Source organism: Microcaecilia unicolor, chromosome 1, assembly GCF_901765095.1.
Source record: "Microcaecilia unicolor chromosome 1, aMicUni1.1, whole genome shotgun sequence".
NCBI lineage: Eukaryota > Metazoa > Chordata > Amphibia > Gymnophiona > Siphonopidae > Microcaecilia > Microcaecilia unicolor.
The window spans coordinates 433,968,192-433,993,093 of NC_044031.1; the positions used below are offsets into that span (position 1 = coordinate 433,968,192).

General features: G+C 45.3%; 1 protein-coding gene across 1 annotated transcript in view; it reads left to right on the forward strand.

Moving 5' to 3' along the window:
• Positions 1-24,902, forward strand: part of CEP192 (centrosomal protein 192) — a 459,635-nt gene that overhangs the window by 292,070 nt on the left and 142,663 nt on the right. Inside the window, 2 exon segments of the mRNA XM_030212468.1 lie at positions 3,135-3,247; positions 10,550-10,735. Of these exon segments, the coding sequence (XP_030068328.1) occupies positions 3,135-3,247; positions 10,550-10,735 (299 nt within the window).

Below are 24,902 nucleotides of genomic sequence, written 5' to 3' on the forward strand. Positions count from 1 at the left end.
TAGCAGATTGCATTTCCTTCACTTACGCCCAGGCTGGGCTGGCTCTTGAGGGTCATGTCACGGCTCATAGTGTTAGAGCCATGGCAGCGTCAGTGGCCCACTTGAAGTCAGCCACTATTGAAGAGATCTGCAAGGCTGCGACGTGGTCATCTGTCCACACATTCACATCACATTACTGCCTCCAGCAGGATACCTGACGCGACAGTCGGTTCGGGCAGTCGGTGCTGCAGAATCTGTTTGGGGTGTAAATCCAACTCCACCCTCCAGGACCCGAATTTATTCTGGTCAGGCTGCACTCTCAGTTAGTTGTTCTTCGTAGGTCAATTTCTGTTGTATCCTCGCTGTTGTGAGGTTCAATTGACCTGGGTTCTTGTTTTGAGTGAGCCTGAGAGCTAGGGATACCCCAGTCGTGAGAACAAGCAGCCTGCTTGTCCTCGGAGAAGGTGAATGATACATACCTGTAGCAGGTGTTCTCCGAGGACAGCAGGCTGATTGTTCTCACCTACCCTCCCACCTCCCCTTTGGAGTTGCGTTTTCATCTTTTTTGCTTGTCATTCAACTGGCGGGAACGGTCGCGCACGGGCGGGAAGACAGCCGCGCATGCGCGGTGGGCGTGCCCTGCGTGCGGACCGCCCGTGAAGCTTCTTCCGGTTGGTGGGGGCTGCCGCGGACGTCACCCAGTCGTGAGAACAATCAGCCTGCTGTCCTCGGAGAACACCTGCTACAGGTATGTATCATTCACTTTCTCCTATATATATGAAGGGAAACATGAGACCTTTTAAGGAATTCTACTGCACTTCCACCTAATAAAGTCTTATTCCTTGACTGTAGCAACAGCACATGATGGATCATGGGTCCTCTTCCACTATAAGAGGCTCATTTTAGATTGTTTTCCTCTTTCTAATCAGGTTTATGTGTATAGCTTAGTGTTGAACTCCTTTTGAGCATCAAAGGCGCATACCTCTTCAAATAAGTGCCTGCATCCATGTGATTCAGACAGATTAACCTTTAAAAACAAACAAACAATAAATACCCTAATATACCATCAGATGATTTACTGTATGAGGTACTCTTGGCTTCCACAGTGTTTTCTCTTTTTCTTACAGTATTCAACACAAGATAACATTTTGGTCACCCCATTGGTTCCCAGTGTAGGCCTTGGCTTTAAACAGTGCTCTTCCTCCCCTAGTTTTTACAGTAGCAATTAGTAGATCACTGATCTTGTGGTAGGTGATAGGTATTGTTTGTGGGATTTTGTTTGGAATTTGATCTAGAATAGTCCAAAATGTATTAAAAATAGAAAGTTCCATTGCTCGCTAGTAGATTTCTGTCTGTTAATCTAAGCTTGGTGGTATTACAGCTGGGTCAAAGTAGACAACAAAGCAATCCAAGAAAAAAAGCACAGTAGGTTTCAAGAAAAGGTACAAGTGTGCTTTATTAATGACCTGACAAGGGCTGTGTTTCGGCATAAAATGACGCCTACCTCGGGGGTCGGTTCAACAGGACAGCACAGCTAATAATAATCAGAGGATGATCAATCCACTCTCAGAGCAGTAATCCATAAACTTGATGTGGTACAGACTGCCATGAAAACACATCAAGTTTATGGATTACTGCTCTGAGAATGGATTGATAACCCTCTGATTTATTAGTTGTGCTGTCCAGTTGAACTGATCCCTGAGGCAGGCGTTTTACACCGAAACATGGCTCGTGTCGGGTCATTAATAAAAGCACACTTGTATCTTTCCTTGAGCCCACTGTGCTTTTTTTTCCAGTATTATAGCTGGGACATGAAATAAAATTGTCATACCTAATTTGTTCTGCTATAAAAATGAAATTTCTGGAACATCTGTGGTTAAAATGTTACTGTTTGTTAAATATTGGCAGTCTAGTAGTACAACACTTATGATTTGTGACTTGGATATTTTTTTTTTGGATATTTTCTTTTCTGTAGGGATTTTGTGGTGTTTTTCATTTAACTTGCTATTTTTACTGTGAACCACTTTGAACTATTTTTATGGAAGGTGGTATAAAAGTCTAACGAAACTGAAATAGAATGCCTTGGTGATCACATAAAAGTTTAAAAAAGTTATGAGCTTTCTATTTGTCCTGCAAGGCCTCTTCCCTATGCATTTCCTGTTGGGCTTTCTTTTTAGAATCCTCGTATATGGTATTAAATTATGTCACCTTTTATTCTTTGACAAGCATGACTTGGTCAGACAAATGGATGATGATTTTGGATGGTGCTGACATGGAGCTGGTTCTGTTGAGAGCCCAAAGACCTAGAAGGCTTTTATGAGCATGTGCAGGTGTTTTCCATGTTGAGAACCTTAAATTTTCCTCACATGGTGTTTTCCTATTCTGAGTCTGGGAGCACACCTTCAGGGAGCTAACGCTGACATGCAGGTTTATTCTCAATGGATCAAGTACTTGGGTCCAGCTTGGAACCAGTATATATAGGCTTCCATTGGAACCTTAATCGATTATTTCTACACTTCCTCCACTATGAATAACTCTGTCCAGGCCAGAATTTAGAGTTGTGAACCAAAAATTTACTGAAAAGTTGTTTTTAAAAATAAACACCAGACTTAATAATAATAAAGGCACAGAATCTCAAACACATGATCATTTAATTATCCCAAGGACTGATTTCTTAAGGGACTCCTCTTTCAGACTTCTTTTGAAACCCCACATTATAGAATGAGACTGACCTCTAATATGGTTACAGGAACCCCCCCACCCTTCTGCAGCTCCTAGCCCTCCTTGCCCAAATCCACTATCCTTTCTCAAGCTGAATAGACTGTGGAGGTCCTGCATGATAGCAGCATGTGGGAAGTGGTGCACATGCATGGCAAAGTAAGTCAGAAGCTTTAGTACTTAAGTTGGAGAAGCTTTCCCATGTGGCCTTTGTAGCTGATATCACCCATTCTATGGGGACATGTATCCTATTGTCCATGGAGAACACCTGCTACAGGTAAGCAAGCAGATTTTACTCTCTTCTACCAATTTGACAATCCCACTTCAGCAGTACTTACAGAATGTCTGTTTTGAGCTTAAATTTCTTCTGCACAGAACTGGAGTGTTGTGTGCATATTCTGTGGATAATAATTATCTTTCTGCCCTTTTGTTTTTAGTCTCAAAGTAACTGCTTCTCTGTAGTGCCTGAAGAACTTTTTCTTGTACCAGGAGAGGAGCAAGAGGTTGAGATTTCATTTTTGCCTGAGGACTCTAAAAGTTATAAGGAAAGGTAGGATCAGTTTTTTGCTCAAACCGTATGGCTTTGATGGTTTATATATATATATATATATATATATATATATATATATATATACTAGTAAAACGTGCCCGTTTCTGGAGCAAATGAAATGGGCGCTAGCAAGGTTTTCCTCCCGAACCTCTCCCTCCCTACCCACCCCTTCGGCGTTGTGAAGCCACTGACGCCATTGCTCCGCCCTCGCTCTGTGATGCCATTGCTCCGCCCTCGACGTCATCACGTTTGACGTGAGGGCGGGGCCCAGAGACAGTGATTTCGGTGGCTTCACCACCACAAACCCTTCGAACCCGAAGGAAGTGTCCGTCAGTGTCCTCAGAACGTTGAGGGTGAGTTTTGTTATATAGGAGATATATATATACACACACACTGCTTTTTTTTGTAGAAGAAAAGATGCTGGTACTCATGGGCGGGGTCACCATATATGGCCCCGCCCCTATGATGACCACACACACATTGGCCACACCCCACATACCAGCCATGGCGCATATAAACAGACTTCATTGAAAATATTGTACTAGTATAGGAGAAAAAAAAATAACTTGTGATTTTTTTTTTTAATTTTATTATAAATAATTTCTGTAAGCTGTTATAGCTCCAGTATACCCAGTGCAAAATAAGACAGCAGGTGTAAATTCTCAAATTGGACATATTCCAAACACTAAAATGAAAATAAAATGATTTTTTCTACCTTTGTTGTCTGGTGACTTTGTTTTTCTATCCATATTGGTCCCAGTCTCTGATTCTGCTGCTCTCTATCTGTTCTCTTAACTCTTCTTCCAGGGCTTCCTTTCCATTTATTTCTTTACTTGCCTCCTTTCTTCTTCATTTCTTGCCCTGCATCCATAAGTAAAAGCTGGGTCCTCCTCCGTGGAATTGACTGGAGGAGGTATAAAGTGGATCCAGCTTTTGCCTATTTTCTCCATCCATGTGCTGTTTTTCTTCTCTCTTCCCTTTCCTTCATCTCCATCCATGTGCATCTCCTTTTTTCTTTCCTGCCCTCCATCCATGTGCAGCACTTCTCCTCTCTCCTCACCTCCATCTGTGTCGAGCACCTCTCCTCTCGCCTCACCTCCATCCGTGTCCAGCATTTCTCCTCTCTCTTCCCTCCCCTGTATCCATATAAAGCAATAATTCTCTCTCCCCTCTCCTCCATCCATCCATGTCTAGCATTTCTCCTCTCTCCTCACCTCCATCCATCCATGTCTAGCATTTCTCCTCTCTCCTCACCTCCATCCATCCATGTCCAGCATTTCTCCTCTCTCCTCACCTCCATCCATCCATGTCCAGCATTTCTCCTCTCTCCTCACCTCCATCCGTGTCCAGTACTTCTCCTCTCTCCTCACCTCCATCCGTGTCCAGCACTTCTCCTCTGTCCTCACCTCCATCCGTGTCCAGCACTTCTCCTCTCTCCTCACCTCCATCCGTGTCCAGCACTTCTCCTCTCTCTTCACCTCCATCCGTGTCCAGCACTTCTCCTCTCTCCTCACCTCCATCCGTGTCCAGCACTTCTCCTCTCTCCTCACCTCCATCCGTGTCCAGCACTTCTCCTCTCACCTCACCTCCATCCGTGACCAGCACTTCTCCTCTCTCTTCCCTCCCCTGTATCCATATAAAGCAATAATTCTCTCTACCCTCGCCTCCATCCATCCATGTCCAGCATGTCTCCTCTCTCCCCTGCCCTCCCATCCCCTCCACTCCATATATATATTTATTTGAAATTCATCAGTTTTTTGGTCCCTGTAATATAGTTTAGACCATACTGACTCTTACATGTTCCAGAATTGTATTTGAAGCATTTCCTTTAAATCTAATTCTAATAACCCCCAAACCTTTCCTGTATCTCATTCTCTTCCCTCTCTGCTGGAATAAATTTGTATAAGAAAGCATTTTCTCACATTGATTTGCGTATCTGGTAGCATGAATGCAGAGTAGGTCTAGCACCATGGGTGGAACACAGTTTTAAAAAAATGTTAAAGTTAGTGAAGTAGTAAATTAAGTTTTCTTGCTTGTAGTAGTATGGTTGAAGTAAAACACATCCAGAGAATCAGCCGTTTGAAACTTGGCATTCATTTTGGTTCCATGGTAACTGTTTTGAGTGTCACATTTTGCTTCCACAGAAACTGTTTGAGTGCCATATTAAACTAGTTATAAATGTTGAATTTCAGTGCTTAATATGTAAGCTTTGACTCCTCAAGAATGGCTTCTTTGAGGCTATTATAAATCAGTGGAATGAAAATGAAATTAACTGAGCTTTTTATGATCTATTCCTATTGATATATTGGGCTCTTCCTTGTTTTAAATAGTCTTCCATATTAAAATAAGGAATATTGAGCTGTTTAAAAGCTTCAAAAAGTTGAGTTTCAGAATAATAAATTTTTTATTATATAGATCTCCTAAGTGAGTAATGGTGTCGGACAATACGTAAAACAGAGCTTGACAAATCCCAAATGCCAGGTCACCATGACACTTGATTTCAGGCACCGGGATATAATTTTTATGTGCTCTTATGCAGTTTTTGGTTCCTATATCACCCGTGCAAAACAGATAATCTTTAGCACAGCCACCAGCTAAGTTCGTGTTGCGTGGTCCCAAATCTCTGTCTCAAGGCTTGCGATATTTAAGAGACGTGACCAGCATCAGAGTTCCTGCAGGATGTGATGCAAGCTTCAACTGTTAACAAAGCAAGAGCAGGAGGTAGAATGTTACTGGAGTCTTAGATCTGGGATGCACTGGATATGCTGCTGAACAAGAAGAAAAAGTAAAGCGTGGGGCCTCTGAGCTGATGTAGGGCTGAAGTCCTTGTCATGTTTCTGTCCCGTCCTTTAGCATAGACTTCCTGTTATTAATGAAATAAGGTCATGCTAAAGGAAGGGGTGGAAACGGAGCAGGGCTTTAGCCCTTCAGTGACTTGGAAGCCCCACGTTTTATTTATTACTTTGCTGCAGGCTGGGTCATGCTGCACCATGGGAATTCTTATGGCCGACTGGTGAGGCACGATAAGGTGAGGGGTTGGTATAGAAGAATTCCCTGCCTCTGTGCATTGGGTCAGTTTGCTCCTTATTGGGACAGCAAAGGGGATGGGGTATTCTTTAAAAAGGAGAATTGAGAAAGAACAGTAGAGGAGAAAGAGGGAGCATGAAAATTAAAAGAAATAAAAAAAAAATCAAAAACACTCCCTAATTCGTAAGTACTAGATCCAGTGTGACCTTATCTTTACCAACTGCTGGAACAGTTCTCCCTATTGAATACAGGTGCTGGGCTTGGTAGACCCTTGGTCATACCCAATATGACAGTTCATATGTTGCTATGTAGAATGGAAACTGGTGCATTTTTACTTTTCCTGGAGCTGTACAAAATTATTTGCATACTGTGAGTGCAAATCCTCAAACCTACCAGGGAGATGTTTGTTTGGACTTGTGTTGACATCTAGTTGATTCCACAGTTCGAAATCCTACATCATATATCAGACTCCAACTTCACTAATATGTATCCTACTGGTTTAACCCTAAATTCTTAAATAATTTACTCCAGCTGCAGCAAGCAGCCTTTTTCCCCCCTCTTCTATAAGGCAAATACCCAGCTGCTTTAATGATACTCCATTGAAACCAGATTTCTCAAGATATAGTATGCCTAAGCAGGTAGGGAGTGTTTTGTCCAAACAATTGAGTTTTGGTGTACATAGTTAGGCATAACATAAATCTATTGCTGATGGCATTTGAGATGAACATCTGGAGAAAATAAGCTGAGGCAAGATCTTTGGTTAAATGTTTGTGCTGGATGTACCATGTGCAGTGGTATTTAAGGAAGAGAGGTTATTAACATATGTGGGTTCAGTGAACCAGATGGAAAATAAAATGTTTGCCAGATTTTCACAAAGCACATTTAGTTGTGATCTTGAATTAATCCTCAGAGTATGAATTTTTGATACTATTAACACACATACAAAATACGATTCAAACATAAAATAGGAGCATAGTGTAAAGACCCTTGAAATAGATAGATACTGACAGGGCAGAAGGGGAGGAAGGATATCAGATTAAGGCTTTTTGGTAGCTTTATAGATAAGGCACAAACGGTCAGACTTGGGAGTCAGACTTTCCATCATCCTTAGTTTCTGTGTTTCTAATTACGCACATTAGAGGTAACCCAAGAGGTAGTCACTGATGAAACAAACTTTCAATTTTTTCTCATTTCAAGGCTTGATGATAGTCCAGAAGTGTCTGCCATAATATACTGAAATAAATTATACCTTAAAATATTTCTTAAATTTTTGTCAATTTTGGGGTCAGCATATGGAGATGTATGTTATGGGTATTTGTATTTCTACAGTAACATCACATGCCTTTCCTATACACTGCTGACCTATTCTTACATTTGCAGTATCTTTGTATTCAATATTAATTTAAATCCCATTATAACCTGTTATTGGAAATAATTTGCTTTAGAGGATAGTGCAGTATTGCAATGAAGAATTGTTCACTAATAATTCCATTTTGTAGCTTCTTGTTTATCAAATTTTGGTTTGCTTCCTCACCAAAACTCAAATGTTCAATATTGGAGCATAGTTTTATACTGGGAAATATGGTATCTGCCTCTTATTACAGATATTACATTTCAGCAAACGTGGAAGATAAATGGATACTGCACAAAAAAAAGCAAATATAAAAGTAATTCTCAGTCTTTAATGTTTAAAATATTGTCATTTATGTCATTGGTGTATGCATCACTAGCAAGTAAAATTAGCAAAAATTGGGAAAAAATTACTTTGGGGCTCATTTTGAAATCACTTAGATTTACAAAGTTCCATAGGTTACATTGTAACTTTGTAAGTTTAAGTGCTTTGAAAATATGCCTCTGTGTAACCTTGTAAATCTAAGTGCTTTGAAAATACCAAAATGTTGTGTGTTTTTTTTTCTCTGAGGACAAGCAGGATAAGAGATTTTTATCACGGTGATATCATCCAACAGAGCCAGCATGGGAACGCTCACCAGCTTTTAAACTACAACTCTTTAGAGCATTGCACCACAGTGTTGGCACTGGACCTAGCCAGTTTTGATTATGAAGCAATTCAGATGTGTTTTTAAAGCTTTCCTCAGGTCATGTCTCAAACCTTTCAAGTTTTGCGGTTTGGTAAGATTTTGCCAGTTTGCCTTTTTGTTCTGTCGCTGCTAGATGGGGTGATGGTCCCCGATAAAATTTCATAGTTAGTTTTTATCAGTGGTTTTCTTTATTTTCCAAAGCTCACTAGGTCCACTTTGGCTTCAAGGCAACTGACTGGGTACACAATCAAGTCATTTGTTTCACTGCGGCTATTTTTGAAAGGCATATCACAAGAAAAGGTTCGCAGTGGCTTTAACAGGTGTAATTGGAGTATATCTATTACAGATACTCATAACTGCTGCTTGCAATGCCTGGGACCTAATTGTGATCCTCCTCTTGTAATCTCTGTTCACAAATATCAAGGAGATGTATTAATTGGTGTGAAACAGCATGAAAGGATTTTTGAGAGATATGTCCGCACCATTGACATTGGTATAGGAAGCACCAGTCTTCATGGCTCCAGGGAACACATCAACATCCTGACCGCTCTCAATAATGAGGCCATCGGGATCAAGTATCCAAATACAGGATGTTAGGCAGAGGCCAAGGTGCACTGACATTGGTTCCCCTCGAGACAAAGTGCAGAGAACATAGAGGTCACTGGTGCCCTTGAAGAGCACATTGGAAGAAGGAGCAAAATCCAATTCACATGGTCATTCAGGTGCTTAAGCCACTAGGTTTCATTGTAAATTTATCCCAAATCTCAGTCCATCACAATGATTGGAGTTCATAGGAACCCTGCTAGGTTATCGGCTTAGCTTTTAGTTTTTTTTTTTTTTTTTGCTTCTTGCAGGGTTTCCTTCTATTGAGGTCTCCTATAAAACCTTCTACCGGGTCATGGGATCTCAATGTCATATTAACCCAGTTCCTTTTGAGCCACTGGATACTTGTCACCTCTGAAGTATTTGACTTGGAAGGTCCTGTTTTTGGTGGCTGTCATTTCTGCCCACAGAGTTGGTAAGCTCCAGGCCCTATTAGATCCATCTAATGCTTAGTTTTTCAACAATAGAGTGGTCCTGAGCACACATCTTAATTTCCTTCTAAGGCAGTGTCAGAATTCCATCTTAACCAGTCAATTGTTCTGCCAATGTTCTTCCCTAGACCTCCTGCCTAGAAAGGTGAAAGTATACTGCATACTTGGGACTGCAATCAAGCCTTAGTCTTCTGTTTGGAGCTGACTAAAATCCATGGAAAGTCCATCCATCCAGCTTGTTTCTTTTGGCCAAAACAGAATGAGGGCTACTATCAGCAAACATTTTCTAATTGGCTAGCAAAGTGCATTTTCTTATTCTATTCCCAACCCAGTCCTTGGGACACACCTAGTCCCATCATGTTTTCTGGATATCCACAATGTATATACCTGACAGAGATTTACATGCACTGCCTTAATTGCATGCAAATGTAACATGAATATTCATTGTGGATATCCTGAAAACCTGATGGGACTAGATATGCCCTGAAGCCTGGGTTGGGAATGGCTGCTCTAGAGGGTTATAATGTCAGCTATGGCTATGGCAGTAGCCCACTTGAGATCAGCCTCTGTAGAGGAAATTTACAGATGTGCAATATGGTTTTCAGTCCACACATTCACATCTCACTGCTGTTTGGAACGGGATTTCCATAGCCCACTTCTTTCTGTTCAGGCTGCCTTAAAAAAAAAAAAAAAAGAGCAAATGTAAATAATACATGTAGTTGTTCTCCCGATTTTTTTTTTTTTGGGGGGGGGGGGGGGGCTTTGCCCGTTGAAGGCCATGTTCCCTATTTTTTTGTTAAAGGCAGCCTGGTAGCTATGGATTCCCAGATGTAAGGTTATCTTATCCTGATTGTCCTCAGAAAACACATTTACTTTTCTGTAACAGGGTTTATTTGAGGACAGAAGGATTAAATATTCTTATTTATCTACCCTCATCTCCTTGAAGATGAATTCTATATGATAGAAACTAAACTGGCTAGGTTCACGTTACAGCAGGAGGTGGGAAGGTGCATATATGCACAGTGCAACACTCCAAAAATGTGTAATTTACAAGCTGGTGAGTGTTCCCTCATTAGCTTCATCAGATGAGGGACCTAGGTATGAGTATCCTACTGTCCTCAGAACACCTGCTTTACAGGTAAGTAACCTTGTATCAGCACCTGATATTTAATGTTTGATTTATTTTTTATTTTTTATTTTAGTGTTCTAAAAATATTTGTACAGCCGTCTGGTCCACAATATGAAGTGATATTGAAAGGTGAAGTAGAGATTCCTGGAAGCATCAAATCTTTGGTACCTTCTTCTTTCTCTCTTTCAACGGAAGTTCCACCAATTCTCTCCAATAAGCAATTTATAGCATGGGGAGGAGTTACATTAGGAAGAGCAGTGTAAGTTGAAGTAGTTTGGATTAACTCTCAAAGTAATAGACATTTTCCTCCTAGGACATTTAGAGGCTCATTTTCAAAGCACATATGTTACTATGGATCTTTGTAAGTCTATGTGCTTTGAAAATGAGCACCATTATGATTTTGGCACAATTTTGGTTTAATACAGGGCTTTCCACAGCTACCTGGGGACCTCAGAGCCAGTCCATTTTTCAGGATAGTCGTCATGAAAGCTTAGTATATTCTAATTTTATCTCATGTACATTCATGGTAGATAATCTTGAAAATCTAGCTATAAAGCCCCCAAGACAGATTTGGGAATCTGCTTTTAAAAGTGCACATGCATTTAAGTGTTGTCTTGTCTTGTGTCTGAGACGATCAAAAAGGGCACCCTACCATTTTTACCTAAGAGAGTGGCCTTGTGTGGGTCTTTGGATCTGAGTGTAAATTCATGGGTGGCATTTGTGTCTTTGTGCGAGACTCTGCCTGTCTTCTTTTAAAACTGGAAAGTAGCGTGATCAATGCAACTCCTCCAAGAACACCAGGGAGATGAAGACTGTCTTATACACTTTATTCTGTAAAATAAGTAATTTTACGGAACAATGTGTGTAAGAATAGTGTGTGTAAAACAATCTTCGTCTCCCTGGTGTTCTTGGAGGAGTTGGGTTGATCACGCTACTTTCCTGTTTGTACAAGTATGTATGGAGTGGATCTCATTCCTCCACTTCTGCCTGACTTTTTAAACCCAGAACAAAGAATTTGGGAACTGAAGCAGATTAATAGATTAACACATTAAAGGGATAACGATGCAGAGCTCGTGATGCCTAGTGCAACATATCTTAACAGCATAGAATTGCCACAAGTATCTGAGGCAGAACTAGAAATAATGAATGGGCCTTTAGTGGAGGAAGAGGTAGAGTGGGTGATTAAGCAAAGCAGGCTAGGTAAGGTGCCCGGGCCTGACGGAATGAGGCATGAATTATATAAAATATTGGGTGCTGAGATTAGTTCACCATTGACTGTAGTATTTAATACAGCTATACAGCAGGGTCGACTACCGCTTCACCTGAATAGAGCTCAGATTAGTGTTCTACTGAAACCCGGTAAACCAGTAGATAACCCTGATTCATATAGACCAATATCATTGTTAAATGTGGAGACTAAATTTTTGGCCAAGATACTAACCAATTGATTGTCAAGATTTCTCCCTTCTTTTATATTGGAACCCCAGGTGGGATTTACACGAGGCAGGGTAGTTGCTAAGAACATGTGGCGAATACTTGTAGCGCTTGAAGCTGTGAAGGCAGAGCAGATTCCTGCTTTGTTAATAAGTTTTGATGCCGAGAAGGCATTCGACAGAGTGGAATGGAGTTTTCTGTTTGAAGTGCTAGAGTCTTATGGCATTATAGGTTTCTTCAAGCAGGCGGTTAAGATTTTATATACTGAGCCGCAAGCGCAGGTGTATGCTAATGGGATGCTGTAGGAGTGGTTTCCGATAGGAAGAGGAACACGCCAAGGATGCCCTTTATCACCGCTCCTTTTTGTCCTGGCATTGGACCCTTTGTTAAGAGAAATTCAAGATAATGCAGATATTCGAGGGGTTAAAGTTTGAGGGACTACTTTTAAGACAGCTGCATTTGCAGATGACTTACTAGTACTGATAAGAGAACCTCATCAGTCGTTACCATACCTTATGGAAAGTTTAATAGAGTATGGTGACTTCTCTGGATTTAAGTTGAACTTAATGAAGTCGGAGGCACTAGCAAGCATAGAAGAATTAAAACGGGATTGGGGAGAGAGGTTTCCACTACGTTGGGCCCAGGGTTCGTTTCGTTATTTGGGAATACGGTTGTCAATGACAATGGATCAACTATATGATTTTAATATTTCACAACTCTTGAAGAATACGAAAGATCAATTGATAGCGTCGTCTGCGCTTCCTTTGTCGCTAATGGGACAGGTGCATTTGTACCGAATGATAATTTTTCCACGCTGGTTATATGTCTTACAGGTACTTCCTTTGTGGTTACTGAGGAGAGACTTAGAAGTACTGAGGAGAATGGTGGTAAATTTCTGCTGTCAGGAAAGAAGCCTAAGGTGAAATGGCAATATATGATGGGGGCCCAGAGCAAAGGGGGTTTAGGACTTCCGGATATACGTACATACACTCTAGCCTCTTTATTACGTCATTTGCGAGATTGGATCCTGGGCACTTCCACATACACAGATATAGATATGGAGCAGGAGTATTTTCATCCATGGCATATGAATTATTTACTACATATACCGCGAAACCGACTTCCTAAGAGAGTTAAGAATAGCATTGTTGAGGCCTCTTTGGCATTTATGGAGGGCATTGCTGAAGAATTGGGGACAAAATCCATCTAGTAGTGTATTACTTCCATTATGTGGAAATGATGAGTTTACCCCTGGGAGAGAAAATGCTGTTTTCTGCAGACTTAAAGCAGAAGGAGTGACGCTGCTGGAAAGTTTTATACGAGACGGAGTATTGATATCTGCGAGAGATTTTATACAAATAAATGTAGGAGGGCCGGCAATGCTTTTGGCTTATCAATTATCTCAGTATGTTAATATGTTCCAAAGAGGGGACTTGTCATTGGACTTTGGTAGGAAATTGAGGGAATTCTTAGAGGGAGATGCAGCTGGACAAGTGTCTGTCTCCTGGTTCCGTAAAGAACTGGAGAAGGGGCAAGTGGTTAAGAACGTACAGGAGTTGGCCACAAAATGGAGTCAGGAGGCACAAAAGGAAATATTGGCTCGAAACGTAATAACATCTCTGATAGGAGTATCACGGGTTTTTCACAGTGCGGAGTTGCAGGAGTGTCACTTCAGAGTGGTGCACAGAGCTTACTTTTCCCAAAGAAGGGTATTTTATGCAGGGGTGGTAGAATCTGATCAATGTCAAAAATGTGGGCAAACGGTTGCAACTTTTATACATAGCATTTGGCAGCGCAGATATATAAAAGGATGGATCTTGCTAAATTTCTCAGTGGGATGCTCGGATTCCCAATTAATCTCACATTTGAAAGGATGTTGTTAAATATTATTGGGCAGTGGGGAGCAGGGTACACAAGGGGAACGTATATTCATAAGCAAGTCATGTATAGTGGGGAAAAAATGTATCCTTAATCATTGGATATCAGACATGCCTCCCTCCTGTTGGTATTGGAGGAATAAGCTTAATCAACTAATGTTATGGGAATCGCGGGAAGCAAAACTGTCGCCAAAAAGGCAGTTGAGATATCTGGGCATATGGCAAAAACGTCTTAATAATATATCTCCTATGGCACGCAGCCAAGTCATGATTAGATTGCCATGGAGGACCCCGGAAAGAAGAGAGCCTTAAGGATTGATTTAACAGTATAGGACAGGAAGGGGGGGGGGGGGGGAGGGTAAGGTACTAGATCCGGTAGGCCAGGTGGACAATAGCATTTCATTTGGTACAGCGGATACTTATGTAGAGTACTAGCAAATTCAACAAATTGCAATTATAGTAATAATAATTTAGAGTACTCACTATAAACATGGCAGAAGGATTGATCTGTAGGGTAGGGTCATAAGAAACAAGGCCTATCCTGCTATATTTAGTTAATTTGATTATGCTGTTGTATTAGGGCTTGCTTGGTCTGACAGCCAAATTGTGGTTATAGTTTGGAACAGTCAATTATTAAAATCAATTCAGATTTAATTGAAGGGGAGGAGGGGAGGTTTCATTGCTTAATGTTATCAAGATATGTTGTTGTTACTTGATATTGGGTTGAAGAATAATGGGAATCAAACAGTTGAATGCAATAGAAGAAGGGGGAGGGGATAAAAAGTTAAGTCTGATGACGGTATGTATTGTATTGACCTTAGTGCATACTTTTCTTGTTTGAATCGTGTATTCATACTATGAATATGTTATTTGGTATTGTCAGTAATAAAATGTTGAAATATAAAGGGATAACGATGTTTTGTGTCTTGAAAGCTGATTAATAAGGGAACTGTCATTTCTCCGAGGACAAGCAGGCTGCTTGTTCTCACAATTGGGTCGACGTCTGCGGTGGCCCAGGAATCGGCAAAAATTTTGCAAGCAAAATATAAAAGTCTTTCTGGAGAGTTTGAACTGCGCATGCGCGAATGTTTTCCCGCCTGCCGCGCAAGTGTGCCTCTCTAGTTTCTTTTTCTCCACGGTGAGGTGCGGTTCGTTTTTTGTGTCGCTCCTCTTAGGCCCAGGGAAAAGTTCTGAGAGACTTATTTTTGTTAATTTTTGTTTTTCATTTCAAATATATATATGTATGTGTGTGTGTATCTAATATAATAAAACGCACCCTCAACGTTCTGAGGACAACGTTCTGAAGTCACTCAGACTCCCAGAACGGTTCGTAAGTTCGTGGTGGTGAAGCCACTGACCAACACTCGCTGCCCCGCCCTCGCGTCAAACATAATGACGTCGAGGGTGGAACACCGAAAGAAAAACGAAAGAAGGGACCGCATTCAGGCAGGGGGAGGAGTACCTACTCCTCTTCCTGCCTAGGAAACGCTGGGAAACAACCTCGCAAACTAACCGAAAGCTAAGGAGTTAAAATGAAGCCCCGACACAGAACGACCGAGGAAAAACACCCCCCGCCCCCCACCGCAACAACCAACATCAAAATAAAAGAAGCCCAGCCAACAAAATGATGGAGGTGCAACAACCACCCTGAGCAGCCCCCCACCCCCCCAAAGCCACCCACCGTCGCGTAGCTTTGCTGGCGGGGGACACGAAACCCCGCCAGCACAAGTCCTGTCTTCAGACTCTAGCGTGAACTTCAGCATTTACTAGCCTATGCAGGCAGGGCTTCTGTGCGTCTGACGTCATGCACGTGCAGGACGTCCGACGCACAGAACCCCGCCCAGCAAAGGCTAGCAATGCCGAAGAACAAGCGGAGTCAGCAGACAACAAAGGACTTCTGCTGGCGGGATTTTGGGCCGCCCGCCAGCAAAACAACGTAACGAACGGTGGGTGGGATGGCGGCGGGGGTGGGGGCATCGCGGTGGGTGGGATGGCGGCGGCGGGGGGGACGGGGACATCACACGGAGGAGGCAATGACGGCAATAAACGAAAAAAAACGGCAACCTGGCAGCGCTACCTTCCCTCATCCGCTTCCAAAACCCCCTGCTCCCCCCCCACACTCACTCACTCCCTCATCTGGCACAGGTTCCTGAACCCCCCCTCACCCCCACACACTCTGTCATATATGGCAGCGCTTCCAGAAACCCCGTACACACATACACACACACACACTCACTCACTCTCATCTGGCAGCGCTTCCTGAAACCCCTGCCACAACCACACACAGTCACTCACTAATCTGGCAGCCGTTCCTGAACCCCCCCCCCCCCCCACACACACACACACACACTTAATCACTCTTATTTGGCCACACTTCCTGAACCACCCCACCACCACACACACACACACACACACTCTCATCTGGCAGCGCTTCCTGAACCCCCCCCCCCCCCTACACACACAAACTCACTCTCATCTGCAAACGCTTGATAAACCGCCCCCCCACACACACACACTCATCTGGCAGCGCTTCCAGACCCCCCCACACACCCCTCTTCTTCAAAGCTGAATCACCCAACACACCCCTCCAACATACACACTCTCTCACTCAAAATCTCATCTGCCATCGCTTCCTGAACCCCCCCCCCCCCCCCACACACACACACACTCACTCTGTCTCATCTGGCAGCGCTTCCTGAAACCCCTGCCACCCCACACACACAGTCACTCACTAATCTGGCAGCCATTCCTGACCCCCCCCCCCCCCACACACACTTACTCACTCACTCTCATTTGGCCCCACTTCCTGAACCCCCCCCCCCCCACACACACACACACAAACACTCACTCTCTCATCTGCCAGTGCTTCCTGAACCCACGCCACAAACACTCACTCTCATCTGGCAATGCTTGAAAAACCACCCCCCCCCCCCCACACACACACACACACTCACTCACTCATCTGGCAGCGCTTCCTGAACCACCCACACCCCTCTTCTTCCAAGCTGAACCCCTCCAACACATCCCCCCCCCCCCCCCCACACACACACACTCTCTCTCCCCCTCCTCCAGCGAACCAATTGCTTAGGTGCAGTGGCTGCAATCTGAGACACCAGAGAGAGAGGGGGGCCTGACACCATAGAGAGAGAGGGAGGGAGGTATCTCTGTCACACACACACTCTCTCTCTCACACACACACTTTCTCTCTCACAGACAATGTCTTTCTGTCTCTCAATCTCACACACACTGTCTCACAGTGTATCACATTCACTCTCTATGTGTCACACAGTCACTTACACACTCGCTTGGTCTCATACACTCAGTCTCACAGAGCATCAGTGTCTCACACACACTCTCTCGCACACACTGTATCTGTGTGAAACACACTCTCTCTCTATCACACTGTGTCTCACATACGCAATTGCACACACTCACATTCTCACACACACACTCTCTCACAGACACACTCACACCCAGACTCTCTCTCTCTCTCTCACACACACACACACTCGCACTTTCACTCTCTCTCTCACACACAGTCACTCTCACATACACTCTCCAAAACATACACACTATGAGGAAAAACTTGCTAGCGCCCGTTTCATTTGTGTCAGAAACGGGCCTTTTTAACTAGTATATATATATATATATATATATATATATATATATATATATATATATATATATAAAAGTAGTTTTAGTTCCCGTACTTTTTACTTTTTTTCCCCTGTTCAAGTTTCCTTTCTTTTTCGACGTGGCCTGGTTTTTTCCCTTTTTTGACACAATCGCGCCGTTTGATTTCGCTGAGGCCGTGTTTTCTTCCATGTCATCGAAGAGACCCAGCGGCTTCAAACGTTGTACTCGGTGCAACCGGACCACCCAGCGGCTTCAAACATTGTACTCCGTGCAACCGGACCATCTCAGGTATCGATACCCACGCTTGGTGTATCCAGTGCCTTGGGCCCGACCATAGCCCAGCCACTTGTAGTCTGAGTCTTCGTATGAAGAAACGGACCCAAGCATCTCGAGAAGCCCAATGGGAAAAGCTTTTTGGGGCTCAGTCCGGACCTTCGACATTGACATCGGTACCGAGGTCTGCGTTGTTGACATCGACATGAGCATCGATGTCGGGGAGCAAGGTAATGGCTGCTGAGAGACCAACTCGCTCTGGGAGCAGTGAGGCATCGAGTGGGTCTCCACCTGTCTCGAGGCCTCCCCCCGAGGAGACGTGAGGATTCCACGTCTTCCTCTTCGGTACCGAGGAGTCTAGATGACGGACATTGAGCGAAGGCTAAGAAGCAGTGTCATCGTTCTTCTTCAATGCACAGTACCGGGAGTTCTGGGGCGTCGAGAGAGTCAGCACCCGAGAAGCGTCGGCGCTGAGAGGGCTGCTTGCCCTCAGTACAGGAGGTGCCAATGCGTCGGTCTCTTGGCAGTTTGGTACCTACTCCCGAGCTTCCATGGATTCTGACACCACCTGCTCCACCGGCCCTGCTACCTTCTCCGATGGCAGCTCTTGACGAGTGTATCCGGGCCTTGTTTCCAGAACTTCTGGAAGGCTTACTGCGTCAATCAGCCTCAGTGTTGGGGGTGCTTGCGCCATCTCTGCCATCTGCTGCAGTGGTGCCTGCCCTTCACCTGTGGTGAGGTCTCCGACTGCGGTGCTGTCTGTGGCATCTGCATTGCTGCCACCCAGGTCGACTCCCCTTCGACGTCGATGGAGGGATCTTTGCCGCAGTCGGATAGGGCGTCGACCTCTCGACACCGCCACAAAGGACATTGTTTCTCGGCGTGTAGATAGGTCCAGTATCAGAGTACCTTGACACAGGTACTGTCTGACACTGAGCAGGAGCGCTCGTGGGAATCAGAGGAAGATCCCAGATACTTCTCTTCCAATGAGTCTTTTGGGATTCCCTCTGACCCTCCCTCTGACCCTCCCTCTGACTATCCCCACCATCTTTTTTCTCTATTGTCTGGGAAATGGCTACAGCTATTCCTTTCCCTGTGGAGGTTGAGGATGAGCCCAGGTCTTTCATGCTGGAAGTCCTGGATTATTCTTCTCCACCTAAAGAGGCTGTGACAGTCCCTCTCCATAAGGTACTGAAGGAAGTCCTTATGAGCAACTGGTTCGCCTCTCTGTCTGGCCCTGTGGTTCCCAAGAAAGCTGAATCCCAATACCAGATCCACGGTGAACCTGGATTGATGAGGTCCCAATTACCCCACAATACTAAGAGAGCTCGTACTACTAGAGACTATGCTTCGGCGCCCACAGGCATAGAAGCTAGGACTCTTGGCTCTTTTGGGAGAAAGACGTATCAGGCCACTATGCTTGCTGCCAAGATCCAGTCATACCAGCTCTTCATGAGCGTACATTTGCGGGACTCGTTATGTCCAACTGTCCAGTTTGGTTGATGCACTCCCTGCGGAATTGGCCGAGCCTTTTCGCCAGGTGGTCAGGCAGCAGAAGGCGTGTTGCAAGTACCTGGCCAGGGGTACTTTTGACACTTTCGACATAGCATCCAGGATCGCTGCTCAGGGTATAGTGATGCGCAGACTCTCATGGCTGCATGTCTCTGACCTGGATCATTTGGTCCAGCAGCGGATGGCGGATGTTCCTTGCCGGAGGGGGGGGGGGGGGGGGGACAATCTTTTTGGAGAAAAAGTAGAGGATGTTGTTAATCAGATTAAGAAGCATAATGATGCTATGGGTTCTCTCTCCCACCGGCCACCTTCTGCTACAGCCTCCTCATTTAGGAGGTTTTTTGGCGGGAAGAGAAGTGCTCCCTATTCCTACTCTAGGTGTAGGTACACTCCTGCTTCTCGGCAGCCTGCCCAGGCTCAGCCCCAGCGCGCTCATTCTCGTCAACGGTGTGCATCCAAAGCCCACTCTGCTCCCCAGCAAAAGCAAGGGACGGGCTTTTGACTGGCTCCAGTTCAGCATAGCCTCTGTAAAAGTGTCCGTACCGGACGACTTACCGGTAGGGAGGAGGTTGTTGTTTTTTCACCAAAGGCGGCCTCTCATAACCTCCTACCGGTGGGTTCATCAAATATTCCGGTTAGGATACACCCTCAATCTGGAATCCAAACCTCCAAATTGCCCACCAGGAGCTCATTCTTACAGCTCCCAGCACAGGCAGGTACTTGCAGAGGAACTCTCCACCCTTCTGAAGGCCAATGCGGTCGAACCCGTTCCACCAGGGGAAGAAGGGCTGGGATTCTATTCCAGGTACTTTCTTGTGCAAAAGAAAACGGGGGGGGGGGGGGGGGGGGGGGGGAGGAATGGGTCCCATCCTAGACCTAAGGGCCCTGAACAAATTTCTAGTCCGAGAGAAGTTCAGGATGGTTTCCCAGGGCACCCTTCTTCCCATGATTCAAGAAAACGATTGGCTATGCTCTCTGGATCTAATGGATGTTTAACCCCCATATCTCGATACTTCCAGCTCACAGGAAGTATCTTCGGTCTCGGATAGGAACACAGCACTTTCAGTACTGTGTACTGCCCTTTGGTCTGGCGTCTGCACCCAGGGTATTCACAAAGTGTCTGGCTGTAGTCGCAGCGTTGCTACGCAGACTGGGAGTGCATGTCTTCCCTGGCTGGTGAAGAGCACATCGGAGGCGGGTGCTCTACAGTCCATGCAAATGACTATTCAGGTGCTAGAACTACTGGGGTTTGTCATCAATTATACCAAGTCCCATCTCATCCCAGTTCAAAAATTGGAGTTCATTGGAGCACTGTTGGACACACAGCTCGAGCTTTTCTCCCCGAGGCCAGGGCAGACAATCTCCTGTCCCTAGTGTCTATGGTTCGAGCGTCTCAACAGATCTCGGCTCGGCAGATGTTGAGACTTCTGGGGCATATGGCCTCCACGGTTCACATGACTCCCATGGCACATTTACACATGAGATCAGCTCAGTGGACCCTAGCTTCCCAGTGGTATCAGGCTGAGAGAAGTCTAGAAGATGTGATCCAACTGTCCACCGACTTTCAGAATTCCTTACAGTGGTGGACGATTCGATCAAATTTTACTTTGGGACGTCCGTTCCAAATCCCTCCGCCACAAAAAGTGCTGACGACGGATGCATCCCTCCTGGGATGGGGAGCTCATGTAGATGGACTTCACACTCAAGGAGCTTGGTCCTTTTAGGAAAAGGGTCTTCAGATCAACCTCCTGGAATTGCAAGCGATCTGGAACGCTCAAGGCTTTCAGAGACTGGCTGTCCAACCAAGTCATATTGATTCAGACAGACAATCAGGTTGCCATGTATTATACCAACAAGCATGGGGGCACTGGATCTCGCCCTCTGTGTCAGGAAGCCGTCCAGATATGGCTTTGGGCACACCGCCACGTCATGTTTCTCCAAGTCACTTATTTGGCAGGCGTAAACAACAGTCTGGCTGACAGATTGAGCAGGGTAATGCAACCTCATGAGTGGTCACTGAACATGTGCGTAGTCCATAAGATCTTCCGAGCGTGGGGCACCCCCTCAGTGGATCTTTTTGCCACTCAGATCAATGACAAGGTCCCTCAGTTCTGTTCCAGGCTTCAGGCCCATGACAGACTAGCGTCAGATGCCTTTATCATAAATTGGGGAACAGGTCTTCTGTATGCGTATCCTCCCATTTCTCTAATAGGGAAGACTTTACTGAAACTCAAGCAAGATTGCAGAACCATGATTCTGATAGCTCCTTTCTGGCCGCATCAGATTTGGTTCCCTCTTCTTCTGGAGTTGTGCTCCAAGGAGCCGTGGAGATTGAAATGTTTTCCAACCCTTATCACTCAGAACAAGGAGTCGCTTCTACATTCCAACCTCCAGTCTTTGGCTCTCACGGCCTGGATGTTGATAGCTTAGAATTCGCCTCCTTGGGTCTTTCACAGTGTGTCTCCTGAGTCTTGCTTCCAGGAAAGATTCCACCAAGTGGTGTTACTCTTTCAAATGGAGGAGGTTGCCGTTTGGTGTGACAGCAAAGCCCTAGATCCTCTTTCTTGTCCTACCCAGACCCTGCTTGAATACCTTCTACACCTTTTACATATCCCTCTCCCGGTCTGATATGTACAGACGGGGAGAGGGATTTTGGGATGATAGTATCTGAGGATCTGAAGGTGACGAAACAGTGTGACAAGGCGGTGGCTGTAGCTAGAAGGTTGCTAGGCTGTATAGAGAGAGGTGTGACCAGCAGAAGAAAGGAGGTGTTGATGCCCCTGTATAAGTTGTTGGTTAGGCCCCACCTGGAGTATTGTGTTCAGTTTTGGAGGCCGTATCTTACTAAGGATCTAAAAAGAATTGAAGCGGTGCAAAGAAAAGCAACAAAAATGGTATGGGATTTGCATTACAAGGAGTATGAGGAGAGACTTGCTGACCTGAACATGCATACCCTGGAGGAAAGGAGAAACAGGTGATATGATACAGACGTTCAAATATTTGAAAGGTATTAATCCACAAACAAACCTTTTCCGTAGTTGGGAAGGCGGTAGAACTAGAGGACATGAAATGAGATTGAAGAGGGGCAGACTCAAGAAAAATGTCAGGAAGTATTTTTTCACGGAGAGAGTGGTGGATACTTGGAATGCCCTCCTGCGTGAGTGGTGGAAATGAAAACGGTAACGGAGTTCAAAAATGCGTGGGATAAACATAAAGGAATCCTGTTCAGAAGGAATGGAACCTCAGAAGCTTAGCGGAGATTGGGTGGCAGAGCCGGTGGTGGGAGGCAGGGCTGGTGGTTGGGAGGTGGGGCTAGTGCTGGGCAGACTTCTACGGTCTGTGCCCTGAAAATGGCAGAGGCAAATCAAGGTCAGGTATACACATAAAGTAGCACATATGAGTTTATCTTGTTGGGCAGACTGGATGGACCGTATAGGTCTTTCTCTGCCGTCATCTATTATGTTACTATCCAGCTTATTTTCGAACGAGAAGGCCGGCCATCTTCCGACACAAATCGGGAGATGGCCGGTCATCTCCTGAAGCCGGCGAAATCGGTATAATCGAAAGCCGATTTTCGCCGGCTTCAGCTGCTTTCCGTCGCATGGCCGGCTAAAGTTCAAGTTGGCGTTTCGGCAATGTATGGAAGGCGGGACATGGGCGTGGTTATAATGGAAAAAAGAAGTCCGGCTCTGAGGAGCATTTGGTCCATTTATTTTTAGGACCAAGTCTCAAAAAAGTGCCCCAACTGAGCAGATGACCACCGGAGGGAATCGGGGATGACCTCCCCTTACTCCCCCAGTGGTCACCAACCCCCTCCCACCCAAAAAAAAAATTAAAAATCATTTATTTGCCAGCTTCTGTGCCGGCCTGAAATTTCATACCCAGCTCCATCACAGCAGTATGCAGGTCCCTGGAGACATTTTTAGTCGGTGCAGTGCACTTCAGGCAGGTGGACCCAGGCCCATCCCCCCCACCTGTTACACTTGTGGTGGTAAGTGTTGAGCCCTCCAACCCCCCCCAAAACCCACTGTACCCACATGTAAGTGCCCCCTTCACCCCTAAGGGCTATGGTAGTGGTGTACAGTTGTGGGGAGTGGGTTTTGGGAGGGATTTGAGGGGCTCAGCACCCAAGGTAAGGGAGGTATGCACCTGGGAACAATTTTTGAAGTCCACTGCATAGCCCCGTACAGTGCCCGGTTGGTGTCCTGGCATGTTAGGGGGACCAGTGTACTACAAATGCTGGCCCCTCCCACGACCAAATGCCTTGGATTTGGCCGGGTTTGAGATGGTCGGCCTTGGTTTCTATTATCAGCGAAAACCGATGCCGGCCATCTCAAACCCGGCCATCTCTGACATTTGGCCGGCCCGAACCGTATTATCGAAATGAAAGATGGCCGACCATCTTTTTTGATAATACGGTTCGGGACCACTGTTTGCAGCGCCGTTCGATTATGCCCCTCCATGTTACTTGTCAGAGTCTGGTCTCAAGACCAACTCCGCAAGAGTTCACCTTAGTGCGATTAGTGCTGCTTATTGCTGTGTAAAGGGTAAGCCTATCTCTGGACAGCCTTTAGTTGTTCGCTTCATGAGAGGTTTTCTTTTGTCAAAGCCCCCTGTCAAACCTCCGCCAGTGTCATGGGATCTCAATGTCATTCTCACCCAGGTGATTATTATGACCCAGGGTCGCCCAAATCGGCATAATCGAAAGCCGATTTTGGGCGTCCCCAACTGCTTTCTGTTGCGGGGATAACCAAAGTTCACGGGGGCGTGTCGGAAGCTGGTCTGGGGCGTGCCTAATACATGGGCGTCCTCGACCGATAATGGAAAAAAGAAGGGTGTCCCTGTCAAGCACTTGGACGACTTTACTTGGTCCATTTTTTGTTACGACCAAGCCTCAAAAGATGCCCGAACTGACCAGATGACCACCGGAGGGAATCGGGGATGACCTCCCCTTACTCCCCCAGTGGTCACCAACACCCTCTCACCCTAAAAAAAAAACTTTTTTAAAATATTTTTTTGCCAGCCTCAAATGTCATACCCAGCTCCATCACAGCAGGTACCTGGAGCAGTTTTAGTGGGTGCAGTGCACTTCAGGCAGGTGGGCCCAGGCCCATCCGCCCTACCTGTTACACTTGTGATGATAAGTGTGAGCCCTTGAAAACCCACCAGAAACCCACTGTACCCACATGTAGGTGACTCCCTTCACCCCTTAGGGCTATGGTAGTGGTGTACAGGTGTAGGGAGTGGGTTTTGAGGGGGCGCAGCACACAAGGTAAGGGAGCTATGCACCTGGGAGCAATTTATGAAGTCCGCAGCAGTGCCCCCTAGGGCGCCAGGTTGGTGTCCTGGCATGTGAGGGGGGCCAGTGCACTACGAATGCTGGCTCCTCCCACAACCAAATGGCTTGGATTTGGTCGTTTCTGAGATGGGCGTCCTCTGTTTCCATTATTGCCAAAAATCAGGGACGACCATCTCTAAGGTCGACCTAAATTTCGCGATTTGGGCATCCCCAAGCGTATTATCAAAACGAAAGGTAGACGCCCATCTTGTTTTGAAAATACGGGTTTCCCCGCCCCTTTGCCGGGACGTCCTGTAAGGACGTCCTCAGGAAAACTTGGGCGCCCCTTTCGATTATGCCCCTCCACGTCTCTGAAATGCCTATTATATCTATTTTTTCATTAGGTCAATATATTC